The sequence below is a fragment of the Herpailurus yagouaroundi genome, unplaced genomic scaffold, assembly GCF_014898765.1.
Source record: "Herpailurus yagouaroundi ecotype Mexico unplaced genomic scaffold, PumYag 215, whole genome shotgun sequence".
NCBI classification, from domain to species: Eukaryota; Metazoa; Chordata; class Mammalia; order Carnivora; family Felidae; genus Herpailurus; species Herpailurus yagouaroundi.
The window spans coordinates 4,049,006-4,073,042 of NW_024412446.1; the positions used below are offsets into that span (position 1 = coordinate 4,049,006).

General features: G+C 40.9%; 1 protein-coding gene across 4 annotated transcripts in view; it reads left to right on the top strand.

The window, feature by feature from the left end:
* Positions 1–24,037, top strand: part of MYO1D (myosin ID) — a 357,287-nt gene that overhangs the window by 136,938 nt on the left and 196,312 nt on the right. For all 4 annotated transcript variants that reach the window (XM_040455227.1, XM_040455229.1, XM_040455228.1 and 1 more), the window contains 2 exons: positions 7,348–7,514; positions 18,086–18,293. In XM_040455227.1, coding sequence (XP_040311161.1) covers positions 7,348–7,514; positions 18,086–18,293 — 375 coding nt within the window. The remainder of the gene's footprint in view (positions 1–7,347; positions 7,515–18,085; positions 18,294–24,037) is intronic.

Below are 24,037 nucleotides of genomic sequence, written 5' to 3' on the forward strand. Positions count from 1 at the left end.
ATTTTTCTAATTATCCTTTGCTCTTGATTTCCAGCTTAATATCATTTGGTCAGGGAATATATACTCTGTGTGATTTCAATCCTTAGAAATTTGTTAAATGTTCTTTATGTATATATTTTGTTTATATAGAGAGAAATAACTTGTGTTATACTCTGTACACATCCACTAGATCAAGGTTGCTAATTATATTGTTGTCCAGTTCTTACTAAGCTCTTAGTTTTGTCAGTGCCGAAAATGCCAAAATCTGTGATTCTGAATTTGTCTCTTCCTCCTTGTTGTATCTTCTGTTTTTGCCTTAGATATTTTAAGACTTTATTTAGGCTTGTTCAAGTTAGAAATATTATTTCTTCCTAGGGTTTGAGTTATTTATCATTATGAAATGCCTCTCTATTTCTGTATCACTTTTTGCCTTTGCATGAATAAAACAGTTACACCACCTTCTCTCGTGGCCAGGTTTGCTGGTGTATCTTTTCCCACCCTTTTACTTTCAACGTTTCTGTAACCCTGTGTTTCAAGTATGTGTCTTGTAAGTAGCATATAGTAAGATTTGTTTTTTTATGCAACCTGACAATCTTTGTCTTTTGAATATGTCATTACATGACTTTTAATGTAGTTTCTATATGTGGCATTTAAATGGACTATCTTGTTAGTGCTTTCTGTTTGATGCTTTTGTATTCCTTTCTCCTTCCTTCCTTTCTTTTAGATTGGTGATTGTGGGCAAAGAGTAAACAAAATTCTGTTCTTTCTGCTTCACAACTAAACCTCAGTCAAATTTCTAGCTCTGTTCCCCTGTTAACCCAGTAAGGTGTATCTCGACAGTATTACTATGCAACATTTCTTATGACTTAAAAATTACCCCTTTTTGTAAATTGCATCTCCACTGAGAGAATAACAAACGTCTGGTGGAGATGATTTATGTGGGCTTCCCTGACTGTGGTGACTCCTGTATTAAGCATGTCCCTTTTAAGAACCCTTGGAAGCTATGTCTTCAGACCTACTTTAAGGGATATTAGATACTATGGGGCATGAGGCTTTTAAACCAAGGGTACTTTCCATGCCTGCCCCATGTGGGTCTTATCTCTTTGTCCTTAAGCTGTCACCTGACTGCTGTGTGGACTGCTGCAAGGACTGTGACACTTCTGTTGGCAAGCCATGTTTTTGTCCTGAGTAGACTCATGCCACATGTGCCCATGAGTCCTTTAGTCAGAATATTTAGCTAAACCTCAGAAGGCACCCTTTCCTCACCCTCTGACCCCTGCCACTCAGTGTTGTGATTATTCTTTATTTTTCTGGAAAATTTATATCATAATATTGTTTTGGTGGTTATCTGAGTGATTATAATCCCATTCTTGAATATAAAAAATCTAATACTATTTGGTACTTTTACCTCCTTCCTAGACAATGCAAGGTCCATAAAACATTTTAATTCCATTTGCCTTCCTCTCAACTTCTATGCTATTTTGGTCACGTATTATAAGTGTATGTGTGTGTGTGTGTGTGTGCACACGTGTGCACGCGTGTGGCCAGCAAGATGACATCATCATCGTTGTTACTACATATAGTATGTGTTTAGATTTATCCATTTATCACTTCTTTTTTCCTTTCTGTACCATTGACCTTCATCTGGGACCATTTTTCTTATGCCTGAATTTTATCCTGTTATATTTGAAGTCTGTTGTTGACAGAGTCTCTGCTTTTGTTTACCTGAAAATAGCGTATACTGTTTTCGTTTGGGAAGAATATTGTTGCTGGGTGCAAAATTCTATGTTGGCAATTTTGTCAGCACTTCAGAGATAACACTCCTTTGTCTTCTGGATCCTGTGGTTTCTTGTGAGAAGTCAGCTGTCAGTCTGTTTGTTGCTCCTTGAGGGAATGGATCTTTTCTCCTCTGGCTGCTCTTCTTTGGTAGTCAGAAGTTTTACTACGACTTTCTGAGTGTAGTGTTGTTGTTTTGTTTTGTTTTTTATCCTCACAATTCATAGGACTTCTTCAATTTGTCTTAGTTGGGTTTTCATCAGTTTTGCAAAACTCTTGGCTCTTGGCTCTTCAAATACTGCTTCTCCCCTTCTGTCTCCTCTCCTTCAGGATTTGAGTTACTCGGACCATCTCACCATAGCTACTATGCCTCTTAACCTCTCTCCTTTTGTTTCCATCTTTTCGTCTCTCCATGCTTCATTCTGGGGAATTTCTTCTCACCCACCTTCAGCTGTTCATAATCTTCCTGTCTACTGATCTACTGACTTCTCAGTGGCCATCATTGTATTTTTCAGTCCTGTGTTTTTAATTTGATTCAGTTCCTTTTTTACATACATAGTTTCTGATTCTCTAAAAATTCTCAGTATTGTCTTTTGTCACCTCGAGCATGGTAAGCACAGTTATTGTATTCTCACTATTAACTCCATTATGTGGATCCCCGCAGGTCTGTTTGTTTTGTATACTGTTTTGCTGTTTCTAATTCTTGTTATCATGGTTCCCTGTGTCTGGGTAATTTCTCTTTTGCTCCCAACATACTATTGGCAAAATTGTTTATAGAAATAACTGGAGACCTAAGTTTATGTCATCTTTCTCCAGGAAAGATTTACCTTGGCTCCTTTTAGGCAACCAAGAGCTACGCTATTTCAAGACTCACCCTCATTGCCAGTGGCAGCCTTTTCGGATCCCAGCCCAAAGTGAGAGGGGTTTGCCCATGACCTCCTCCTTTTCAGGCCCTGCTCTCTGATCTCTGTCCTGCCAGCCCCCTGAGGCTGCCAAAACCTCTACCCAGACCCCATCTGCTTCCTCTGGAGTTGGGAAATTCCCCCAGGAAAAAGGACTTCTCAGACCTGGAAACTTCCACGGTCCTGCTAGATTCTGGTCTCCATAATTCTCCACTGTCTTTAAGCAAAATTTTTAAAATATTTGAATTGCCGATTCTAGATGTCTGCAGCATGGGTGTTGGTTTACACTAGTCCGTCATTACTGAAGTGGAAGCCCTAATATCCTCTTTTTATAAATTAGATAATTAGGTCCAGAGAGACTATCATAGTTAGTTAAGAGCAGAGACAGTGAATGCCCAAGTGTCCTGATTCTGTGTGATGCTTATTCTCTTTTTTAAAATAAATACAGCTTGCTTGCTTATTTATTTATTTATTTAGATGCATTTATTTAAATTTTAGCTAATATACAGTGCAATATTGGTTTCAAGAGTAGAATTCAGTGATTCATCACTTACATACAACACTCAGTGCTTATCATAAAAAGTTCCCTTCTTAATACCCATCACCCATCTAGCCCCTCCCTCGCTGACCTCCCTCCATCAACCCTCAGTTTGTTCTTTATTGTTAAGAGTCTCTTCTGGTTTGTTTCTCTCTCTTTTCTTCCCCACCTCTTCCCATATGTTCATCTGTTTTGTTTCTTAAATTCCGCATATGAGTGAAATCATATAGGATTTTTCTTTCTCTGGCTGACTTATTTCAGTTAGCATAATGCTATTCTAGTTCCACCCACGTCATTGCAAATGGCAAGATTTCATTCTTTTTGATGGCTGAGTAATATTCCATTGTGTATATATTACCACATCTTCTTTATCCATTCATCGGTTGATGGCCATTTGGGCTCTCTCCATAGTTTGGCTATCGTTGATAATGCTGCTATAAACATTAGGGTGCATGTGCCCCTTTGAATCTGTATTTTTGTATCCTTTGGGTAAGTAGCTAATAGTGTAATTGCTGGATCATAGGATAGTTCCATTTTTAGTTTACTGAGGAGCCTCCATACTGTTTTCCAGAGTGGCTGCACCAGTCTGCATTCCCACCAGCAGTGCAAGAGGGTTCCCCTTTCTCCGTATGTGATGCTTATCCTGTTACACCACTGCCAAAGTGTACAGATAGATTTAGTAGCATTTTGATATTTGCTGTGCTAGTGACACTCTCTTAGTTTATTCATCAAGCAATAAAAGCCCTGTAGCCCTCACATAAATAGGACCCCCACCTCCCTTCCCCATCCCATTAAGGTTGTTTTAAATTTACTTAAACTTTTAAAAAGTGAGCCACACTGGGGCAGCTGGATGGCTCAGTTGGTTAAGTGTCCGACTTCGGCTCAGGTCATGATCCCACGGTTCATGAGTTCCAAGCCCGTGTCAGGCTCTGTGCTGACAGCTCAGAGCCTGGAGCCTGCTTAAGATTCTGTGTCTCCCTCTCTCTGCCCCAAACCCCAATCATGCTCTGTCTCTCCTACCCTTTCGCTCTCAAAAATAAATAAGCGTTAAAAAAAAAAAAAAAGATTTTAAAAGGGAGCTGCAGTCTTTCCCTATAAATCTTCCATTACAGATTCAGTGAACGTTTTGTCATTCGTCACTATTTGTAAGATTCTGCTTGTACTTTATAACAATATCAATCCTTTGCTTAATACCTAAGCCAAGTATTGGTGTTCCAGAGTAGGGAAGAAGTATCAGTTGTCTGTTAATTCATAACAAACCACCCTCAAGTCTAGTGCCTCAAACAACAGTTTATTGTGTCTCATGATCTGGGGGGTTCACTAGCCAGTCCCGCTGGGCTCACCAGGTGGCTGTGGTCAGCTGAGGTTACATGGTCTAAAATGGCTCACTCACATGCTGGGTGACTGGGATACCTTGGCCTCTTTCTTCATCTAGTTTTTAGTCCTGGATTTCTTCACATGATGGAAGAAGTGTTCCAAAAGTTCAAAGCCTCTCAAGGATGAGTCTCCACAAATAACCCAGTATCACTTCTGCCATATTCTGTTGGGTAAGACACATCACAAGGGCAGTCCAGATCCCAGGAGTGGGGTGGAAAATTCACCTCTCGTTGGGAGGTACAGCAAAAAGCTGTTTGTTTTTTAAATCTGCCACAGATGTGATGAAAAGAGGCAGGTATGCTAGGCAGAATAATGGGCTCTGCATTTCAGCTCCAGGTCTCCGTGACCCCAACAGAGTGCCCTACAATTCAGTTCAATCCTGACACTAACTACCCAGAACAGCCAGATGAAGAGATACACAGAGCAACAAGGTCTGGAGGGTCTGGGCATCCGGAGAGCAAGAGCCTCTGCCCCTGTGGAGATAGGGTCCATCACCCTCCCCATGGGATATGTTCGCCAACCAGAAAGCTCCTTGGAGCCTCGGTGTCTTGAGTTTTTTAAAATCGGGGTTTTATGACCTAAGCATGACTGGTGAAATCTTGAGTCTGTGATTGGACTCAACCTGCAGCCTTCCTCCCCTCCCTGGAGGTCAGGCTGCTGAAAGTCCCATCCCTCTAATCCTGTGGAGGGTTTTTGTGATGACTACACTTCCCCTCCCCCCCCCCCCCCCCCTTGTCCTGGAGCTGTCTGGGAACTGGGTCTGAGTTGTTTCATTAGCATAACAAAGATACTCCTACCACTGAGGAAATTCCAAGGGTTTTAGAAGTTCTGTGGTAGAAACCTGGGACAAAGTCCAGAGAGGCGGGGGTGGGGGGTTGAGATTTTATTAGAGCCCCCTAAGGTTGTCCATGCCTGACTCCCCAGAACATGTAAACATGTTATGTTGCATGACAGGGTGGAATGAAGGTTGCAGATGGAGTAAAGACTGCTGATTTTCGACCTCAAAATAAAGACATTCTCCTGCATTATCCAAGTAGGCGCTATGTAAATTTAACAGTCCTTCAAAGGGAAAGAAGGATGCAGAAGAGTCAGAACCAGGGAGATGGTATATCATTCAAAAGACTCAACAGGCTGTTCATTACTGGCTTTCAAGGTGGAAGGAGGCCATAAGCCAAGAAATGTGGGCAGCCTCTAGAAGCTGGAAAAGATAAGTGGGTTCTCTCTAAGAGTCTCTAGAAAATAAGAGCCCTGCTGACACCAGGATTTTTAGCCCAGCGAGAACCATCTTAGACTGCTGACCTCCAGAACTGTATGAGAATAAATTTGTGTTGTTTTAAGGCACTAAATTTGTGGTGCTGTTGAAAAGCAACCTCCGTGTTTCGGAGCCGAAGTATAACTCGCGAAGACAGAGTTTGGGATAAAGGGGAATGACAGCTTTATTGCGCAGCAGGCCAGGGCCTTCAAAAACTGCAAGCCCTCCTGGAGGAAGGGGCTGGGGCGTTTTATAGGGAAACACAGGATCTAGCCTGTTCTGACAGCAGTTGTGTAGGTGATACCAGCCCCCTTCCTCGTGTCTTTAGGCTGGGTACCAGGTTCCTGGAGCAAAAGGCTAAGAAGGGAGGAGGGAGGTTTGAGAAGAGACGAAGAAGGTTCCTTTAAGATCCAACCTCACTGGAGCGTTAGTGCAGCCGTTTTGATTTTTGTTCAACTTTGTGCTTTTAAGCAGTCTCCGTGGTAATCTGCAGCAGCAGCAATAGAAAACCAATACAGTAGGGCCTAGAAGAAGGAAGAAAGTGGCATTCTTTTTTCATCATGGAAAGTAGCATGATAAGTCTATACTTGGAGCTTCCTGTGTAGATGTTGAAAACTCACTCCGTTCAGAATGCAAGTAACTTCTCGTTCTTCAAATCTCTCCTACTTCTTAAATTATTTACTACTACTTTTTACCTCCAGCCCACAGTGGAGCTCAAAATTGCCTAATTATCTACAGAAGACTCTATCTCTTAATTAAAGTGCATCTGTGTGTCTGCTAGGTAATAGATCAGAGAAGGGAACGTAACTCTTTACTCTGCAAGTAGGATACATTTGACCTCCTTGATTCATCCAGTGATAATTTGTTACCTTCAGCAGACCAGGATCTATGCCAGCACAGTTTTATACTTAAAAGGAGTTATGATCTGATGCATGGTACAAAACTTAATTGGCCCAAAGGGAGGGATTTCTTGCTAGGCTCTTTCTTAGAGTCCCTGACACCTACAGGAGGTTCTGCAACTTCTCTCCTTATAAATTTTAATCTCGTTTTCAAAAGCACAAACTACTGTGATGATGTCAGTGGTGGTGATGATGGTGGCTGACACTATGGAGCACTTGCCATGTGCCAGGGCTGTGCTTACGTTGCACATTCTTCATGGCAGTTCATCTTTAGCACGGCTCCTGCCTCTTTCTATTAAATTACTCTTTCTGGTACTTTTTAACCTTCTTTCTGTCAAGACACATAAACTCAATGTTTACATGTCTCAACTGTTTACCCCTTAGTTTTATCCCCTTTCTACAATTCCTGATGATTCCTAGAATATAATAAAGCAAAATTTTAGCTAAATGCACAAGAACTTCCAGTCTTGAAGGAGAAGGAAGAATAACTATTCCCAAGTTTATGTCTGAGAAATTGGAGGCACTGAGCTTAATTTGACACAATTAACACTAATTACACGTTAGCATCCTTCGTTTGGGATTTTTCTCCAGTGAAACTTACCATTTGCTGATTTATTTCTTTAGGAGCCCTATTATGTACGTTGCATCAAACCCAATGACAAGAAATCCCCACAGATATTTGACGATGAGCGCTGTCGCCACCAAGTAGAGTATCTTGGACTACTGGAAAATGTGAGGGTGCGGCGGGCGGGGTTTGCCTTCCGCCAGACCTACGAGAAGTTTCTTCACAGGTGAGAATGGACTAAACAAAGAACCTGGCAGACCCTGAGAACTCCGGAGTGCTCCCCGTGTGTGACGCTTCGTCAGCACGTGTCAGATAGTCTAAGTATCTGTTGAAAGAGGAAGAGTTGAGGGAAGCGCAAATATGAAAGACTTTCTCAGAGTCAGCAGGAGACTCTCCCTGAGTCTGCGGTTTATGGGCCGTGAGAAAAGATTCATTCTTTGGGGAGAAGATGTGGGCCGTATAGCATGGGAGGAAGATCATGGACTCGGAGGCACATCTGGGTTGGAATCCGGGGTATGCCACTCATTTGCTGTGTGATCTTAGGCCAGAAATTTAATGTCCGACTCTGTTTCTGCATCTATAAAATGAGTATAGGGGCTCCTGGGTGGCGCAGTCGGTTAAGCGTCCGACTTCAGCCAGGTCACGATCTCGCGGTCCACGAGTTCAAGCCCCACGTTGGGCTCTGGGCTGATGGCTCAGAGCCTGGAGCCTGTTTCCGATTCTGTGTCTCCCTCTCTCTCTGCCCCTCCCCCGTTCATGCTCTGTCTCTCTCTGACCCCAAAATAAATAAATGTTGAAAAAAAAATTAAAAAAAAAAATGAGTATAATAATACTACCTCATTAAATTAGCCTAAGTAAAAAAGCTAGGTGCCTGGCACATAATGGATGCTCAATTAATGCTGCTTTGTCATTAGTAATTATCATAACAACAAAATATTAAGCAATTAATCATGAAGACCTTGAAATTAGACTACCTGGTTTGAATCCTGGCCTTGCTATTTCTTAGCTTTTTGACCTTGGGCAAATCACCTAATCTTTCAATGCCTCTGTTTCCTCATGTATAAAATGGAGGTAATAATAGTAACTACTTTTTAGGGTTTCTGGAGCATTAAATAAGATTATATCTATACCCATATCCATATCCATATGTATATATCTATATATATATATATATATGTATATATCTATAAAGCACTTAGAATAGAACCTTTATTGGGGCGCCTGGGTGGCTCAGTCGGTTGAGCGTCCGACTTCAGCTCAGGTCATGATCTCACGGCTCGTGAGTTCGAGCCCCGTGTCAGGCTCTGTACTGACAGCCCAGAGCCTGGAGCCTGCTTCGGATTCTGTGTCTCCCTCTCTCTCTCTGCCCCTAACCCACTCGCATTCTTTCTCTGTCTCTCTCAAAAATAAATAAACATTAAAAAAAATTTTTTAAATAGAACCTGACATATAGCAGTCATTCACTATATGTAAGATATCATCACTGCTGTTATTTATTGTTAGTCGTGATGATGATAGTGGACAACTGGGACTCATCAAGTCCCTTTAAATTCCATCTGTTTATTTATCTAAAAACATTCATTGAACATTTTCTACAGACTACAGATTCCACAAAATGTGAATAAATAGATAAAATATTGGTTGGTCAGAAGAGTCTCTAAGGAGATGATGCGGACAGGAACCAGCCATACAAAGGTCAGAGAGAGGAGCAGGTAGGGCAGAGGGAACAGTGAGAGAAAGGCTCTACTGTAGTGGTAAGTGTGGTATGTTAGGTAGCAAATGTAGCCGTGTGGTTGGAGGCTGCTCACGGACAGGGCAGTGGTGTAAGATGAAATCAGAGAGGTGAACAGGGGCCAGATCATGTCAAATTCTGTAATCCAGACTAAACAGTTGCGATTTTGGCTAAATGTGGTGGGAACCCGTTGGTGGATTTGAAGCCAGGAGCAACACAATCTTACGGTTATCTGAGGAGATACTGTGGCTGCTGTGTGGATAGGAAGCGAGGTGACATTTAGGGATGTCACTGTAGGAGCCCAGGGAAGGGGGCTTGATAGCACCTTGAGCAAGAGATTCTTACAGATCCAAGGGTATGGACAGATTTGAGGTATGTCTTAGGGGAAAGTTGGCAAGGCTTGCTCATGGATTGGCTGGATAAGAGAGGAATAGAGAGGAACAGAGGGTGACAACTAGGTTTTGGCATGAGCATCTGGGTAAGCATAGTGCCATATGCCGACAAAAGACAGGGTAAGAGAGAAGCTTGAGGAGGTCGTGGAACAGGGGCAAAGACAGAATTGAGATTTGTCTGTTGACCATTAGGTTTGAAATGGCTACTAAAAATCTAGGTAGAAACATTAAGTAAGTTACTAAACACACGTATCTGGAGCTCCGGGAGGAAGCGCAGGCTGGAGATGAGATGCTGGAGTAGTTAATGTAGACGTCCTATATAAAGTCTTAGAGCTGGATACAATGGAAGGAGCCCATTCAGATCCTGTGCGATCTGACAGGAAGGAACCACCGAAGAGAAGAGAAGGAGCAACCAGTGAGATAGATGAGATGCCAGGGGAGGGTTATGTCACAGAAGCTGAAAGAAGATGGTATTTCAAAAATAAAAAGCAGAGTCGCCAGATCAAATGTTGCTGCGCAATCAAGTAAGATAAAGGCAGAAGCTTAAGCATTAGATTTGGCAACATAGGGGTCAAGGGAGAATAGGTTGTGCAGAACCCGATCTGAACAGGTTGGGAAGGCGAAGTGAGAGGCCAGATGCCCGTAGACAACTCAAGTATCCATGCCGTGAATGAGGGCAGGAAGAATGGAAGGAAGCAGGAGCAGGGGTGGGATGTGAGGTCAGGGGACACTAGGGAATGTATGCAGGTGGGGCTGATGTGGAACAGAGGGAGAACCTGGTGGTGCAGGAGAAAGGGAGGTCATTGTCCTCACCATGATATCCCTGAGAAGGCAAGGCTCAGAATCCCAAGCACAGGTGGAAGGTTTGTCAGCTCTAGGTCAGAGCGGGGACACTTCCCCCATAGCAACAGGACAAAAGACAGAGAATACGAATACGGATGCAGAAAGGCCCAAAAGCTGGCTGATGAAGATGTTCCTATCTGACTGCTTCTGTGTCCTTAATCAAGTATGAGGCGAGACCAGGAGTGGAGAGTGAGGACAAGGAGGGGTGGTGTGGGAGGTTTGAGGGGAAGTAGGAAATCTCATTTTGGAGAGTGGGAAAGCACAGGTTCATGCGGAAGGATTGCCACCAGGAAGATCTGAGCGTCTGTGTGAGATCTGAGGTTGTAAATGGACAGTGAGGCAACCATCGTTACTGTTTTTCTCCACCAGTGTTCAGCTGCTTTTGCACAGAAGTGAAAGAGATTGCGCTAAATGGAGACCCCCTAGAATGAGTAAAGCACAGTAGCCTGGAAAATTCGAATTTGATTTGACATCGATCAAAAGGTCATGCTCAAAACTGACCATCTTCCTTATTAAAATCATACTGTTCTTTAGACTTGGTGTTTCATTTGCTTATTGAGGCTCTAAAGTTGGAATGTTTTCATGAATAGAGATGTGTTCATTCTGAGTCTTGATTTCAAACAGTGTAGAATTATGTTAGAGAGATTGCTTGTCTGCTGTTATTATTCTTTGAATTGTAGCAACTGCTCAGTCAGAATTTGTTATTTTGTTACCACCCATAAAAAAATCAGAAATTAAAATGAGCAGGGTGGGGGCTGGGTAACTAATAGGATGGGGCTGAACCGAAAATGTGTGATCGTGAAACACATGATCCGACTCCATGAGCCGTGGAGAGTAGCTGAGGTAAGAGAACAGTAAGCAAGCAAGCTTGACTTGGAGGAGAGAAGGAATTTTGTAAGTGCATACATATCTTCTACATTCAACTCAGGAGGGTTTGGTGTGTTTGTTTCTTGGCACGAGACACATGCCATAAGGATGGGGATATGTTTTCTAAAACATACGTAAAAATACAATAGGAAAGATCAGAAAGAACCTGTGAATTTCAAATAATGGCGGTCTTAGCAGCGTAAGCTTAAATCCACTTCTACCCCAAGAACATCTGATGTTCCCAAATAATGTAAATTGTGTGTCTTTAAAACCAAGAAAATGCACAACCACGCTATGGAATCAAGAAGGCGAGGGGCGGGGGCGGGGGGGGGGGGTCTCAGTGAACTTGGAAATAGGACTCCCTCCTAAATCTGATGTGAAACAGATGTGAAGACCCAGGTATAACCAAGGTTGCAGTTTTAAGGAAAGACTGCCTTTGCCATTCAGGAAGCCATCCCAGCTGCTGTGCTGGAGTTTGCCACAGTGGCCAGGACAAGGGAGACATCGTAGGCACAATGGCCAACACCCAGGAAGCAACAGTAGCCACTTGACTAGAGGCCAACCAAGGCCAAGATGTACACAGAAGGACTCTATGGAAGTAGACGAGATCACAGCCAAATGTCTGAGAGAGACCAGACAATGAAAAAGAGACAGTAATCTCAACACATGCAGAACCTCACCCCTGAGGAATCAGACCAAGGAGTAAATGGCATTGGAACAAGCCTGTTTAATATTTTCAGAGAGATGAAGGAGAGAAATTATGGTCCTATAATAGGAATATGAAGTTAGAAACAAGAACAGGTAAATACTGAAAAGAATCATTAGAGGGGCGCCTGGGTGGCGCAGTCGGTTGGGCGTCTGACTTCAGCCAGGTCACGATCTCGCGCTCCGTGAGTTCGAGCCCTGCGTCGGGCTCTGGGCTGATGGCTCAGAGCCTGGAGCCTGTTTCCGATTCTGTGTCTCCCTCTCTCTCTGCCCCTCCCACGTTCATGCTCTGTCTCTCTCTGTCCCCAAAAATAAATAAACGTTAAAAAAAAAAAAAAAGAATCATTAGAGGGGCACCTGGGTGGCTCAGTTGGTTAAGCGTCTGACTCTTGGTTTCAGCTCAGGTCATGATCTTGCGGTTTGTGAGTTCGAGCCCCACATCGGGCTCTGAGCTGATAGTGTGGAGTCTGCTTGGGATTCTCTCTCTCCCTCTCTCTCTCTGCCCCTCCCCTGCTTGCTCTCTCTGTCTCTCTCAAAATAAATAAATTTTTTAAAAAGAATCATTAGAGATTAAACACATTCAGAATAAACACAACTGAAGAGAGAATTACCCATCAGTAGGAGAATGAGTCAGCAACTTGTCGGATAATTGTACAGTGGCTACTAACCAGCGTTAGAGGGAATGAATAACACATTATGTTGAGAAAAAAGATAAGTCACAAAAGAATACATACTTTATGCTGCCACTTATATGAAGTTCAAGAACAGATAGAAACCAGGACAGGTGTGAGTTCTGGAGTGGGGAAATTGATGGAGAAGGAGAGCCAGGAGCTCTCTGAGATTGTGGAGATACTCTGCATCTTAACAGATGTCAGTTTTAAGGGTGTATACATTGTTCAAAACTTGATGAGTTGTATACCTAAATGTGTGCATTTTACTGCATGTAAATTTTGCCACAATTAAAAAAAAATTAAACTTCTTTTAAAAAGCAAATTAGTGAGCTGGAAGATCAAGTCTGAAGACTTCTTCCAGATCTCACGACAGAGAAAACGAGATGGGAGATGCTAAAGAAAGCTCAGACAGTACATAAGCTTCATCCAAGAGTGCCAACACCTGTTCAGCAGGAGCGAGAGGAGCGGAGAGAAGAGGGGGGACGCACTGTATGAACAAACGGTGGCCAGGAATTTTCCTGACCCAAAAAAAAGACAGAAATCTTCAAACTGAAAGAATGCCTTCAGTGTAAAGCATGTGAATTAAAAAAAAAAATGAAACCTAAGTACATTACATTCACTTTTAGAATGGCAAGAGATAAAGAGAGATACTTAGAGCTCCTGAAAAAAAAAAAGAGACAAAAAATACTACCAGAATCATATGGATATCAGACTTCTCATTAGCAACATTTGATGCAAATAGACAAAGCGGCAATATCTTGACAGTGAGGGGAAGTGAACTTTATACTTAGAATTTTATTCCATGCCAAATTATCATTTAAGAGTCTGAGTATAATAAAAATATTTTCTGACATATATAGGTTCAAAGAGTTTAGTATTCATAGATCCTCTCTAAAAAGTCTTGTAGAGCAAAAGGAAAAATAAATGCAGAAGAGAAAAATGGAATGCAAAAAGTAATAATTGAACAAATCAGTAAAACTTTTGTTGCCTCTAAACACATATCAACTGTAAGCGCGGGGGGGGGGGGGGGGAGTCTTTGGTAATAATCTGGAACAAAAATTAAAATTGGGATGAGAAATATAAAGAAGTAAAGACTTTTGTGCTGTTTTTGGGAAGGATATAGATAATTAACTAGACAGGAAAAAATAAGCATATATTTTCATATAAATATATAACTTTTAGATATTAAAAATATTAAGATAATGATAATAGTGGCTAACATTGTGAAGTGCTCACTGTATATACTAGGCACTGTTTTTCTTTTTTTTTTTTTTCAAAAGTTTATTTATTTTGAGAGAGAGAGTGCAGGAGTACCTACATGCATGTGAGTGGGGGAGGGGCAGAGAGAGAACTAGGCACTGTTTTGAGAGCTCTGCATGTAGTTAAGTCACTGGTGACAACCAGATAAGGAGAAGATGGTACCCCCCATTTTATGCAGATGAGGAAACTGAGGCACAGGAAGGTTAAGAAATTGCCCCAGGTCACAGAGCCAGGACGTGGTGGAGCCATATTTGAACTTGAGCAGTTGACTTCTGAGCCCACCATCTTTAACAGTGCATTGCCTCACAGTTGAATGGATGGCTCTCAAATCAAAGGAGAAAATAAATGAAATGAAGAAAACTCAAGTCTATCCAAGAGAAAATGGTAAAAAGCAAACAGAAAGCACAACTAATAGAAAATATGAAAGAATTTGGGAAACCTGAAACATACTAATAATCATAATAAATGTATTAAACTTAACTTTTAAAAGACAGAATTGTGGAAAGACAAGTCTACGTAATTGATGATTATGTGAGTTGAGACTAGGTCCTCTCTAGAATCATCTAGAAAGGGTGTCATATGAGACAGTGGGGTATGCCTCTGGGAAAAATAGCCCTTTTCTACTCTGCAGACTTTTTATCATCCACTTTACATAAAATGAATTTGTTCAAGTTGAGAAATTGCCATTTTATTTTATTGTCATACTGACTGAACGAATTAACAGTATGACATGGGGTGGGATAGATGGTGTGTAGGAAGGACATTGGACTAATGTTTCCAATGATGTTAGGAGAAAAAAATAATATTTCCACTCTGAAATTTTACAGATTTTTTGAAGCTGGGATTGAACCTAAATTTTTACTTGTCACTTTTCCTTGTTTTTATTTCTTTTATTGAAAAAAGAGAAGGAGTTTAAATGTTCTGATAACCTGCTAAAGTCTTTCAGGGAGATAATACTAGTTGTCAGGAAGCACAGGAGTTCAGCTTTTTAATCCACAAGTTCAGGATGCTGGTTTCCTGGAGAACTGGGGTCCCTGCCATTTTATCAACTGGGAAGAAAGGAAGAACACCTTAGCTGAGCGCTATGGCAGAGAAGTTGCTTCCAGTTTCTACAGTGTGCCTAAAACTTCAAACACACCATCACTACCTGTATTATAGCCCAGATGTTGACTCTTATTCCAGTTTTGTAATGAATTTGGGATGCTTCTGATTTTGTTTCCTTTCTTCATATGGTGTATTACCTCTGTCTTCATAGTTGAATGCTTGTATTTGGTTTCTGCTTCTCTCCCTATGCGTCAGGTGAATAGGCTTTTAAGTGTATAGAGAGGAATAATGGGGATTGATGGTCGATGAAAGAAGAAAAGACTCAAGGATTAGAAGGAGCCAGCCTTTCAAGGAGTGGATTAACAAGCATTGGAGGCAATGGGAACAGCATATGCAAAGGCTTTGAAGCCGGAAAGAGGCAACCACATTATAGGTCCCTAGAGAAGTCCAGGGTGATTGGAGTATTGTGCTAAAAGAGGAGAGCAGTAAAAGATAAAAATGATGTACGGCTTTTTAGAAAGCCACTGAGGCAGCTGAGCATACAGAATGGATTGGGGAAGAAATGGAAAACAATTCAGGAGTCTATAGCAGTAAACTTGATGGTGGCTTGAATTAGGATTGTGGCCGTAAAGATGAGAATAGTTGAATATTAAATATATTTTGGAGGTAGACCCAAAAGAATTTGATGATGAATTAGAAGGACGGATAGAGAAGAGAAGGGATCAAATTACAATTCACAGGATTTTGGCTTTAGTAACTGAGGGCATTGAAGTGGGAAAGAGTGAAAGAGAAATATAAAATGCCCTCAAGATTTATGTAGGCGTTGGATGTATGCATCTGAAGCTCAGAATTGAGAGCTTGGCATGCATAATAAATTCATGAATTGAAAACTAAAGTGGATAGAGGGGCATCTGGGTGGCTCGGTCAGTTAAGCATCTGACTCATGATTTCAGCTCAGGTCATAATTTCATGGTTTGTGAGTTTGAGCCCTGAGTAGAGCCCTGTGCTGGCAGTGCGGGGCCTGCTTGGGATTCTCTCTCACTTTGCCCTTCTCCTGCTTGCTTTCTCTCTCTCTCTCTCTCTCTCTCTCTCTCTCTCTCTCTCTCACACACACACACACACACACACACACACACACACACACACACAAAGTGGATGGAATAGATGAGGTCATGTGGAGAGGTTTATGTAGAACGGGACCTATTATGAGCCCTGGGCTGCACCAACATTTTGGGGTCCAGTAATGGAGGAGAAGTAGCCAGAAAATGAGACTGAGAAGAAATATCCAGAGAGACAGAAGGAAACCAGGGAGAGCATGGTGTCATGGAATCTAAGAAAAGAGAGACAAATCAAGAAGAAGGGATTAGAAGCCACTTAGGTGTCTGTGTTATCTCAACAAGAAATGTGTAAAACCTGGGAAGGCCATTTAAAGACTCCCAAGAAGCACAAGAGTAGACTTGCACAAATGGAAAGATATCCCTTGTTCTTAGATGAGACAGTTCCACATCATAGATAAATTTAATGAATTTAATGTGGGAACCCAGTAAAAATGCCAGCAAGGATTTCTTTGTTTGTTTGTGATTATTTTCCTCTGGAAACTATGCAAATTGATTCTAAAGGCCATATCGAAAAATAAACATGCAGGAGTAGCTAGAAAGAACCTTTAAAAAGAAAAGGATGAGGAGAGACCATCAGATATTAAAAAATACTTTAAGACATCTGTGATTAAAACCACATGGGACTGGGGCGCCTGGGTCTCAGTCGGTTGAGCTTCCAACTCTGTTTTGGCTCAGATCATGATTTTGTAGTTCATGAGTTTGGGCATCACCTCAGGCTCTGTGCCAGTGGGTGGTGCAGAGCCTGCTTGGGTTTCTCTCTTCCTCCCTCTCTCTGCCCCTCCCCCACTCACACTGTCTCTCTCAAAAAACAAAACAAAACAAAACGGGACTGATGCACAGATGAACAAGGCAGTGAAACAGACCAGAATGTCTGTGATAATAATAATAACTAGAAATAAACTGAAGTACATACAACAATTTAGTATATGATTAAAATGGCATATTAAATCACAGGGAGAAAGATGGGACTTTTTAGTAAATAGTGTTGGAACAGTTGGGTGACCACTTGACAAAAGATTAAAGTTGGATCCATTTCTCACACCGTATACCAAAATAAACCCCAAATGGCTGAAAGATTTAAATGTAGACAGTGAAAGCATCCAACTACTAGAAGAACTCATAAGTGAATTATTCTGTCGCCTGAGTAGGAAGAGAGCCTTTCTGGCTATGGATTAAAATTCAGACGTAATATATGAAAAAAAAATTACTAAATTTGGCTACATGTAGTAAACAACTTGGCACTGGGGGAAAACAGTGCTGTGGTAGGCAGCCTTCTGAGATGGCCCCAGCCTTCAGAGATCCCCACCTCTCTGTACTCACGCCCTTGGTAATCCCCTCCCGGTGGCAGAGGTAATAGCATGTCACTTTTTTCAAAGTTTCTTTATTTTGAGAGAGAGAGACAGAGAGAGAGCAAAGGAGGGGCAGGGAGAGAGGGAGAGAGAGAATCCCAAGCAGGCTCCGTGATGACAGCGCAGGTCTCGCTCTCACAAAGCGTGAGATCGTGACCTGAGCCACAATCAAGAGCTAGACGCTTAACCGACTGAGCCACCCACATGCCCCTAGAATGTCGCTTTTGAAAGCAGGCTGTGACTGTTGCTCAGTTTCATTCCTGAGAAGCTGGTGTGTAGTGAGCCACCTTACGAGGGGCCAACATGGCTGCTTGCACCTAGAAACACAATTTGCTTTTGTGTATTGATCTTATATGCTTGGTTTTCTTTTAGTGATAATAGTGTTTATCTGCAAATCTGCTTGATTTCCTCTGAAGCAAGTCATAATGTTCATTTTGTTCCTTCCCCAGTCGTATACCAGTTTGTTTATGGTTCTCACTAATGCCATGATTGGGGTATCCCTTGTCTTATTTCTGTTTATGAGAGAATTAGCAAAGGTAACCCATTTATGAATGATATTTGCTGTAAGTTCTTGGTAGGTGAGCCTGTATTAAATTAAGAAAATACTCTTCTGGTTTAGTAAGAGTTGTTATCATGAGGGAGTATTGTATCTATTCAAGTCTTTTTCTACATCTCTTACCAGATTAATGAATAGAATTCATTACTAAGTTGTTTTTCTATGAAATGTCTTGAATTTATTGAATATTTTTGAATAGTTTTTCTGTATCTGTTGAGACCATAAGGTTTTCTCCATTAACATATGCCCTGTTCACACAGATACAAGATGATCTCTGAATTCACCTGGCCCAACCATGACCTCCCTTCAGACAAAGAGGCTGTCAAGAAGCTGGTTGAACATTGTGGTTTTCAGGATGATGTGGCTTATGGGAAAACCAAAATTTTCATTCGAACACCCCGAACACTGTTTACCTTGGAAGAACTCCGTGCCCAGATGCTTGTGAGGATTGTCCTCTTTCTACAAAAGGTAGTTTTATGTTTTATATATAAGGATCAGCTCTTGCTTTTATGTTCTCAAACATTTATTGAATGTTTTCTTTGATTCAAGAAATGTTCATGATGGTATATTCTTTGTATCGGTGCATATCTTACAATGTTTTCTGTTGTCTTCACACATGGGAAATTTATTTGGCTGCCTGAGCTCAAAATTATTCTATCCTCAAAACTCAAGGCATTTTATCTTCTGATATTTAAAGTTGGAGGGATGTCTGAAGCAGCCAGCTTTCTGTCTCTTGTTATTTTCTGAGTTTTTTCCCTCAGCTTAACTGGGTAAAGGGCTTTTTTTTTTTTTTACCTTGTAATTCAGAAGTTTTGTCAATGTGTTTGACACCCCCTCCTCACCCGTCATTACCCACCACCAGCACTTGACTCAAGAGTGGGGTAGTGACATAAAGCTCAGTGGATTGTAGTATCTGTCATAATTCTGCGCAGGGCCTCCTTCTCACTTCATTCACTCACTCATGTTTTTCTTCTTGTATGCCATACCTATTTCCATACTTTCCATATGGGCCATTTTAAGATAAAAAGTTATAGATGGGTATTTTTAAAACTCCTGTGCCTCTGCGAGAATTTTCTGTGGGATACGTACCAGGAGAAAAGCTGCTGGGCCATAGGGTGTACATAGACCTGATTGGTATAAGTAGTGCCCGTTTTCTCCCCGGGAGGACTCCCAGTTTGCATGGCCACCAGCTCCCTGTGGGAGTTACCGAGTGCCCGCATCCTGACTCGTACCTTCTAGCCACCTCAATTTTGCAAGACTGATAGGTATAATATCTCATTGTTCTTTTACTTTGTATTTCTCCGGTTACCATTGAACCTGAGCATCTCATTAAATGCTTGCTTGCTTTTGGGGTCTTCCTATAAACTGCCGGTTTGTATCCTTTGTCTGTTTTTCTCCTGGAGCTGGCATCATTTTCTTGTTGATTAGTGGGAATTCCTTGAATATTTTGGACATTAATCACTTTTTCACGTTAGACATTTTAAATACATTCTATTCTGTAGGTGTTCTCATGAACTGTATCTGTCGTATGCTTTGTTGAAGAGAATCCTTAATTTTGATGTAATCAATTTTTTGCCTTATGTTTTGTTGAAGAAGGCTCTCCTTGTCTCCAAGTCACAAAGACACTAGCCTCTGTTTTCTCCACTGAACAGTATACTTGGATCTTCCACATTTAGATCTTGAATTCATTTAGAACCTGTCTACATATTTGGTTTTATGTAGGTATCCAGTTTCATTTTCTTCACTATAGTGAACCGTTTTCTCAGTACCATCTACTAAACACTGTGACCTTTTCCCATTGATGTGTGGGGCAACACTTAACAACTGTCATTGTATATATTCCATCTCTGAATGTTGTATTTATACAGTTGCCCATTTTTACATTGATGCCACATGGGTTTTATTGCAGTATGTCTTAGTGGATGGTAGAATAAGTTGTCTTCTCTACTCTTCTTTATGAAGGTGGATTAACCTATACATAGACCTTGATTTTGCAATATAAACGTTAATATGTGTTTATGGGATTCATTAAATTCAACAATAATTTTTATTAGGATTTCATTGAATTTATAGATTAATTTGAAAGAATTAACATTTTGATAGTATTAAATCATCTTAAGAGTACAAAATGGGCTTCTTTAAATCATTTCTTTGACCTTTAGATTTAGGGAGAGGCCTTATGAATTCATGGTTAATTCCTAGATTGTTTTTGTTACTGCTGTGAATTTTTTACATGCCAGTGTTGGTACAGAGAAATAATATGGGCTTATGTTGGTTTATCTGTATCCAGAATGAAACCTTTGTTGATCCTGTTAGTTTTTCTGGGGAATTGATTATATCATGTGCAAATAATGAAGGTTTTCTCTTCCTTCCCATTTGCCAACAGGTTTCTAAGTTTAGGTCTCTATCATGTATTTTGCCTAGAACTCAGAAAATCTTTTGGAGTAGCACACTAAATTCCATTTCATCCTGAAACAGTTTTTCTGTTAACTGTTGTTTTGTTTCTTGTATTGCCTTTACTCAGATCTGTGTTATGCAGTTGGTGTCTGTTTTCTGTCTGCCATGGTAAATTATTTGCCTGCATCTTGTTCCTCTGTATATTTAAATCCTTTATGTTGATCTTCAGTGATCTTCAGTACTTACCAGTGATGTTTTTTGTTGTCGTTCTTTTTGCAGATCTGATACTTTGTTTTTCTCCTTTATACCTATTCAAGAGATTGACTCGGGCTCAGGGTTTGGCCCTGAAGGGCAGTGACCGTCTCTCTCCATTTGTTTGGGACAGTCCTGGTTCGTGCCTGTTGTCTCTCATAACTGTTAGTTTCGCTCTCTAAAGTGTCACGGTATAGAACATACATTATTTAGTTGCCCTACCCTGAACTCACTTTCTGTCCACCTGATGACTGATAGAATCCTGTTCTTAAGTCTCCACTGGCAGGTTGTTCACCTCTCAGTTGACAGTGTCCCACAGACTTTAGTCTGCGGCAGTTCTGCTAATCAAAGATGGCGCCCCCAGCCCCACGAGCCAGCTCTTGTACAGTATGTATTCTCACCTACTATGACTCTTTTTTTGTCCTCTCTACAGTACCTTTGCTTTGTTTCTGATGAGAAACTACAATTTCTACTTAGAAAGGGGAGATTCTAAAAGAGAGAGGATGGCTACTTCAGAAGCCATCACCCGTGCCATGGAGGAAAAGGTCCAGTCTTCTCTGTGATATAGATCTTGCATTTCTTAAACATAAAGCAGTGAAGCAGGAAGTAAGGATCTTCCTCTGAATTCTCAGGCAGGCCATTCTAGGGTAGGATATAGGTGATCTACTGATTATGTTCTTTAAACCAACTCCACAAGCCATAAAATTATTGGAAATTTCTCTCAGCTCGGAATAGGTCATTAACCACCTAACTTTTTACGTGATATGTGTTTTTATTTTTTCTGTAACCTTATAGAAATGGAACAGGAAGTGAAGAGAGGCAGCATTAGGAAATGTTATTTTAAACCAGAATCATCTAACAATTGACTTTTATTTCCTTTTTAAATAAAAAATAGCTTTATATATTTTTCTGATTATATGATTAAAGTGTACTTGTTGTACACTTTGAAAAACAAATTCAAAGCATATAGAAAAACGTAAGAGAAATCATGGAAAATAACCTAAAATCCCACCATCCAGAGGTAACAAACCATTAACATTGTGGTGCCCATCCTTGCTAATATCTTTCTGTGCATATATTCAAGCATATATGCTATAAAATAAATGAGGTCGTGGTTCACATGGTGACTTTTTAATAATATTTTGTTACTCTCTTTCCCCACATTTACCATCTCTGCCTGCCCACTTCTCACCACCTGTGTCACAGGGTCCCCAAGACCATTTCCAGTTTTCGTGATTCACTAAAAGGACTAACAGGATATAGTTGTGCTCATGAGGAAAAGTTATTACAGCAAAAGGATGCAAAGCAAAATCAGCAAAGGGAAAAGGCAAATGGGGCAAAATCCCGAGAAAATTAGGACCAAGCTTCCAAGAGTTCTTTCCCTATGGAGTTGCACAGGACATGCTTAATTCCTCCAGAGATGGATTGTGACAGCATGTGCCAAGTGTTGTCTACCAGAGAAGCTCAATGGAGACTTGGTGCTCAAAATTTTTACTGGGGATTCATTATGTAGGCACCCTCTGCCTAACATGTACCCAAGTCCCAGATACCCAGAAGAAAATCAGGCATTTAGCATAAACCTCATTCTTTGCACAAGCAGTGTAACTGCATCGAGCCACTCTTACCATTTAGGGAAAGTTTTATATCAGCATGTAAAATTGTTTTCCAGTCAAGTTCCCAGACATGATACTAGCCAAGGGCCAACCTTGGAAGCAGACCTTTCTAGGGGTGGCTGGGTGGCTCAGTCGGTTGGGCGTCCAACTTCAGCTCAGGTCATGGTCTCACGGTTTGTGGGTTTGGGCCCTGCGTGGGGCTCTGTGCTGACAGCTCAGAGCCTGGAGCCTGCTTTGGATTCTGTGTCTCCTTCTCTCTCTGCCCCTCCCCCACTTGTGCTCTGTCTCTCAAAAAATAAATGGGGAAAAAAATTAAAAAAAAAAAAAAAAGGAAGCAGGCCTTTCTAAGGGTACAGTCTCAGGCCTGCTGTGTTAACTCTTTTCTGGACACCCCCAAATCTTCCATATTTTTAATAGACTTCCTTATACATATAGGAATACTTCATCCTATGCACCAATACTTCAATGCTAATTCCTTCATTTTTTTTTAATAATTTATTTTTTAATTTACATCCAAGTTAGCATATGGTGCAACAATGATTTCAGGAGTAGATTCCTTAATGCCCCTTACCCACTTAGCCCATCCCCCCCCTCCCACAACCCCTCCAGCAACCCTCTGTTCTCTATATTTAGGAATCTGTTATGTTTTTCCCCTTCCCTGTTTTATATTATTTTTGCTTCCCTTATGTTCATCTGTTTTGTATCTTAAAGTCTTCATATGAGTGAAGTCATATGACATTTGTCTTTCTCTGACTAATTTCGCTTAGCATAATACCCTTCATTCTTTTTGATTGCTACAAGTAATACTCCATTGTGTATATATATATATATACACCACATCTTCTTTATCCAGTCATCCATTGATGGACATTTGGGCTCTTTCCATACTTTGGCTGTTGTTGATAGTGCTGCTATAAACATGGGGTGCATGTGTCCCTTCAAAACAGCACACCTGCATCCCTTGGTTAAATACCTAGTAGTGCAATTGCTGGGTCATAGAGTAGTTCTATTTTTAGTTTTTTGAGGAACCTCCATACTGTTTTCCAGAGTGGCTGCACCAGGTTGCATTCCCAGCTAATGCCTTCATTCTGTGCACTGGATTCCCATGAGCAAGATTGTTGGTTGAAGGGTATATATTATATTTGTAATCATCATCCATATAAACAGTTCACATTTTGTAGCCCACAATGTAAGTGGACTTCTTTTCCCTAATTTTTTTTTAAGTTTATTTATTTATTTTTGAGAGAGAGAGAACATGCACAAGCAGGGGAGCGACAGAGAGAGGGAGACAGAGAATCTGAAGCAGGCTCCAGGCTCCGAGCTCCGAGCTGAGCTGTCAGGAGCAGAGCAGGATGTGGGGCTCAAATTCACAAACCTCGAGATCATAACCTGAGCCGAAGTCAGACACTCAACGGGCTTAGCCACCCAGGCTTCTCTCCCTAATTTTTTTTTTAAACTACAGTGACTTTTACCACTGTAAAAGTGAATTTGTGAGAGCGATTATCTTAATTATTACAGGTGTTTTTCCTAGGCTATCATTTGTCATTGACTCCACTTATGGTATACTCTTTGACATGAAATTTGTCACTTAATAGGTCTTATCTTTTTTTTTCTTTATATCTTTGAGTTTCTTCAAAAAAAGTTATGGTTCTGGGATTTAGTTTTTATACATGGTGTTATCTAAGGGTCCAGCTCTGTTTTGTTCCAAATTAAAAACCAGTTGTTCTAATCCAGTTTATTTAAAAATTCCTCTTTTTCCCACTATATTGAAATTTTGCTTTTGTCTAATAATAAATTCCCATGTATACTTGAGTCTGTTTTCAGAACTCACTATTTTATTCCATTGACAATCCCTATGCCAGTGTCATACGGTGTTACAGGTTTTAACTTGTGAGAACTAGCTTTCAGTGTATTGTCATACTGTTTCTGTACCTTAATAGAAATGTAATG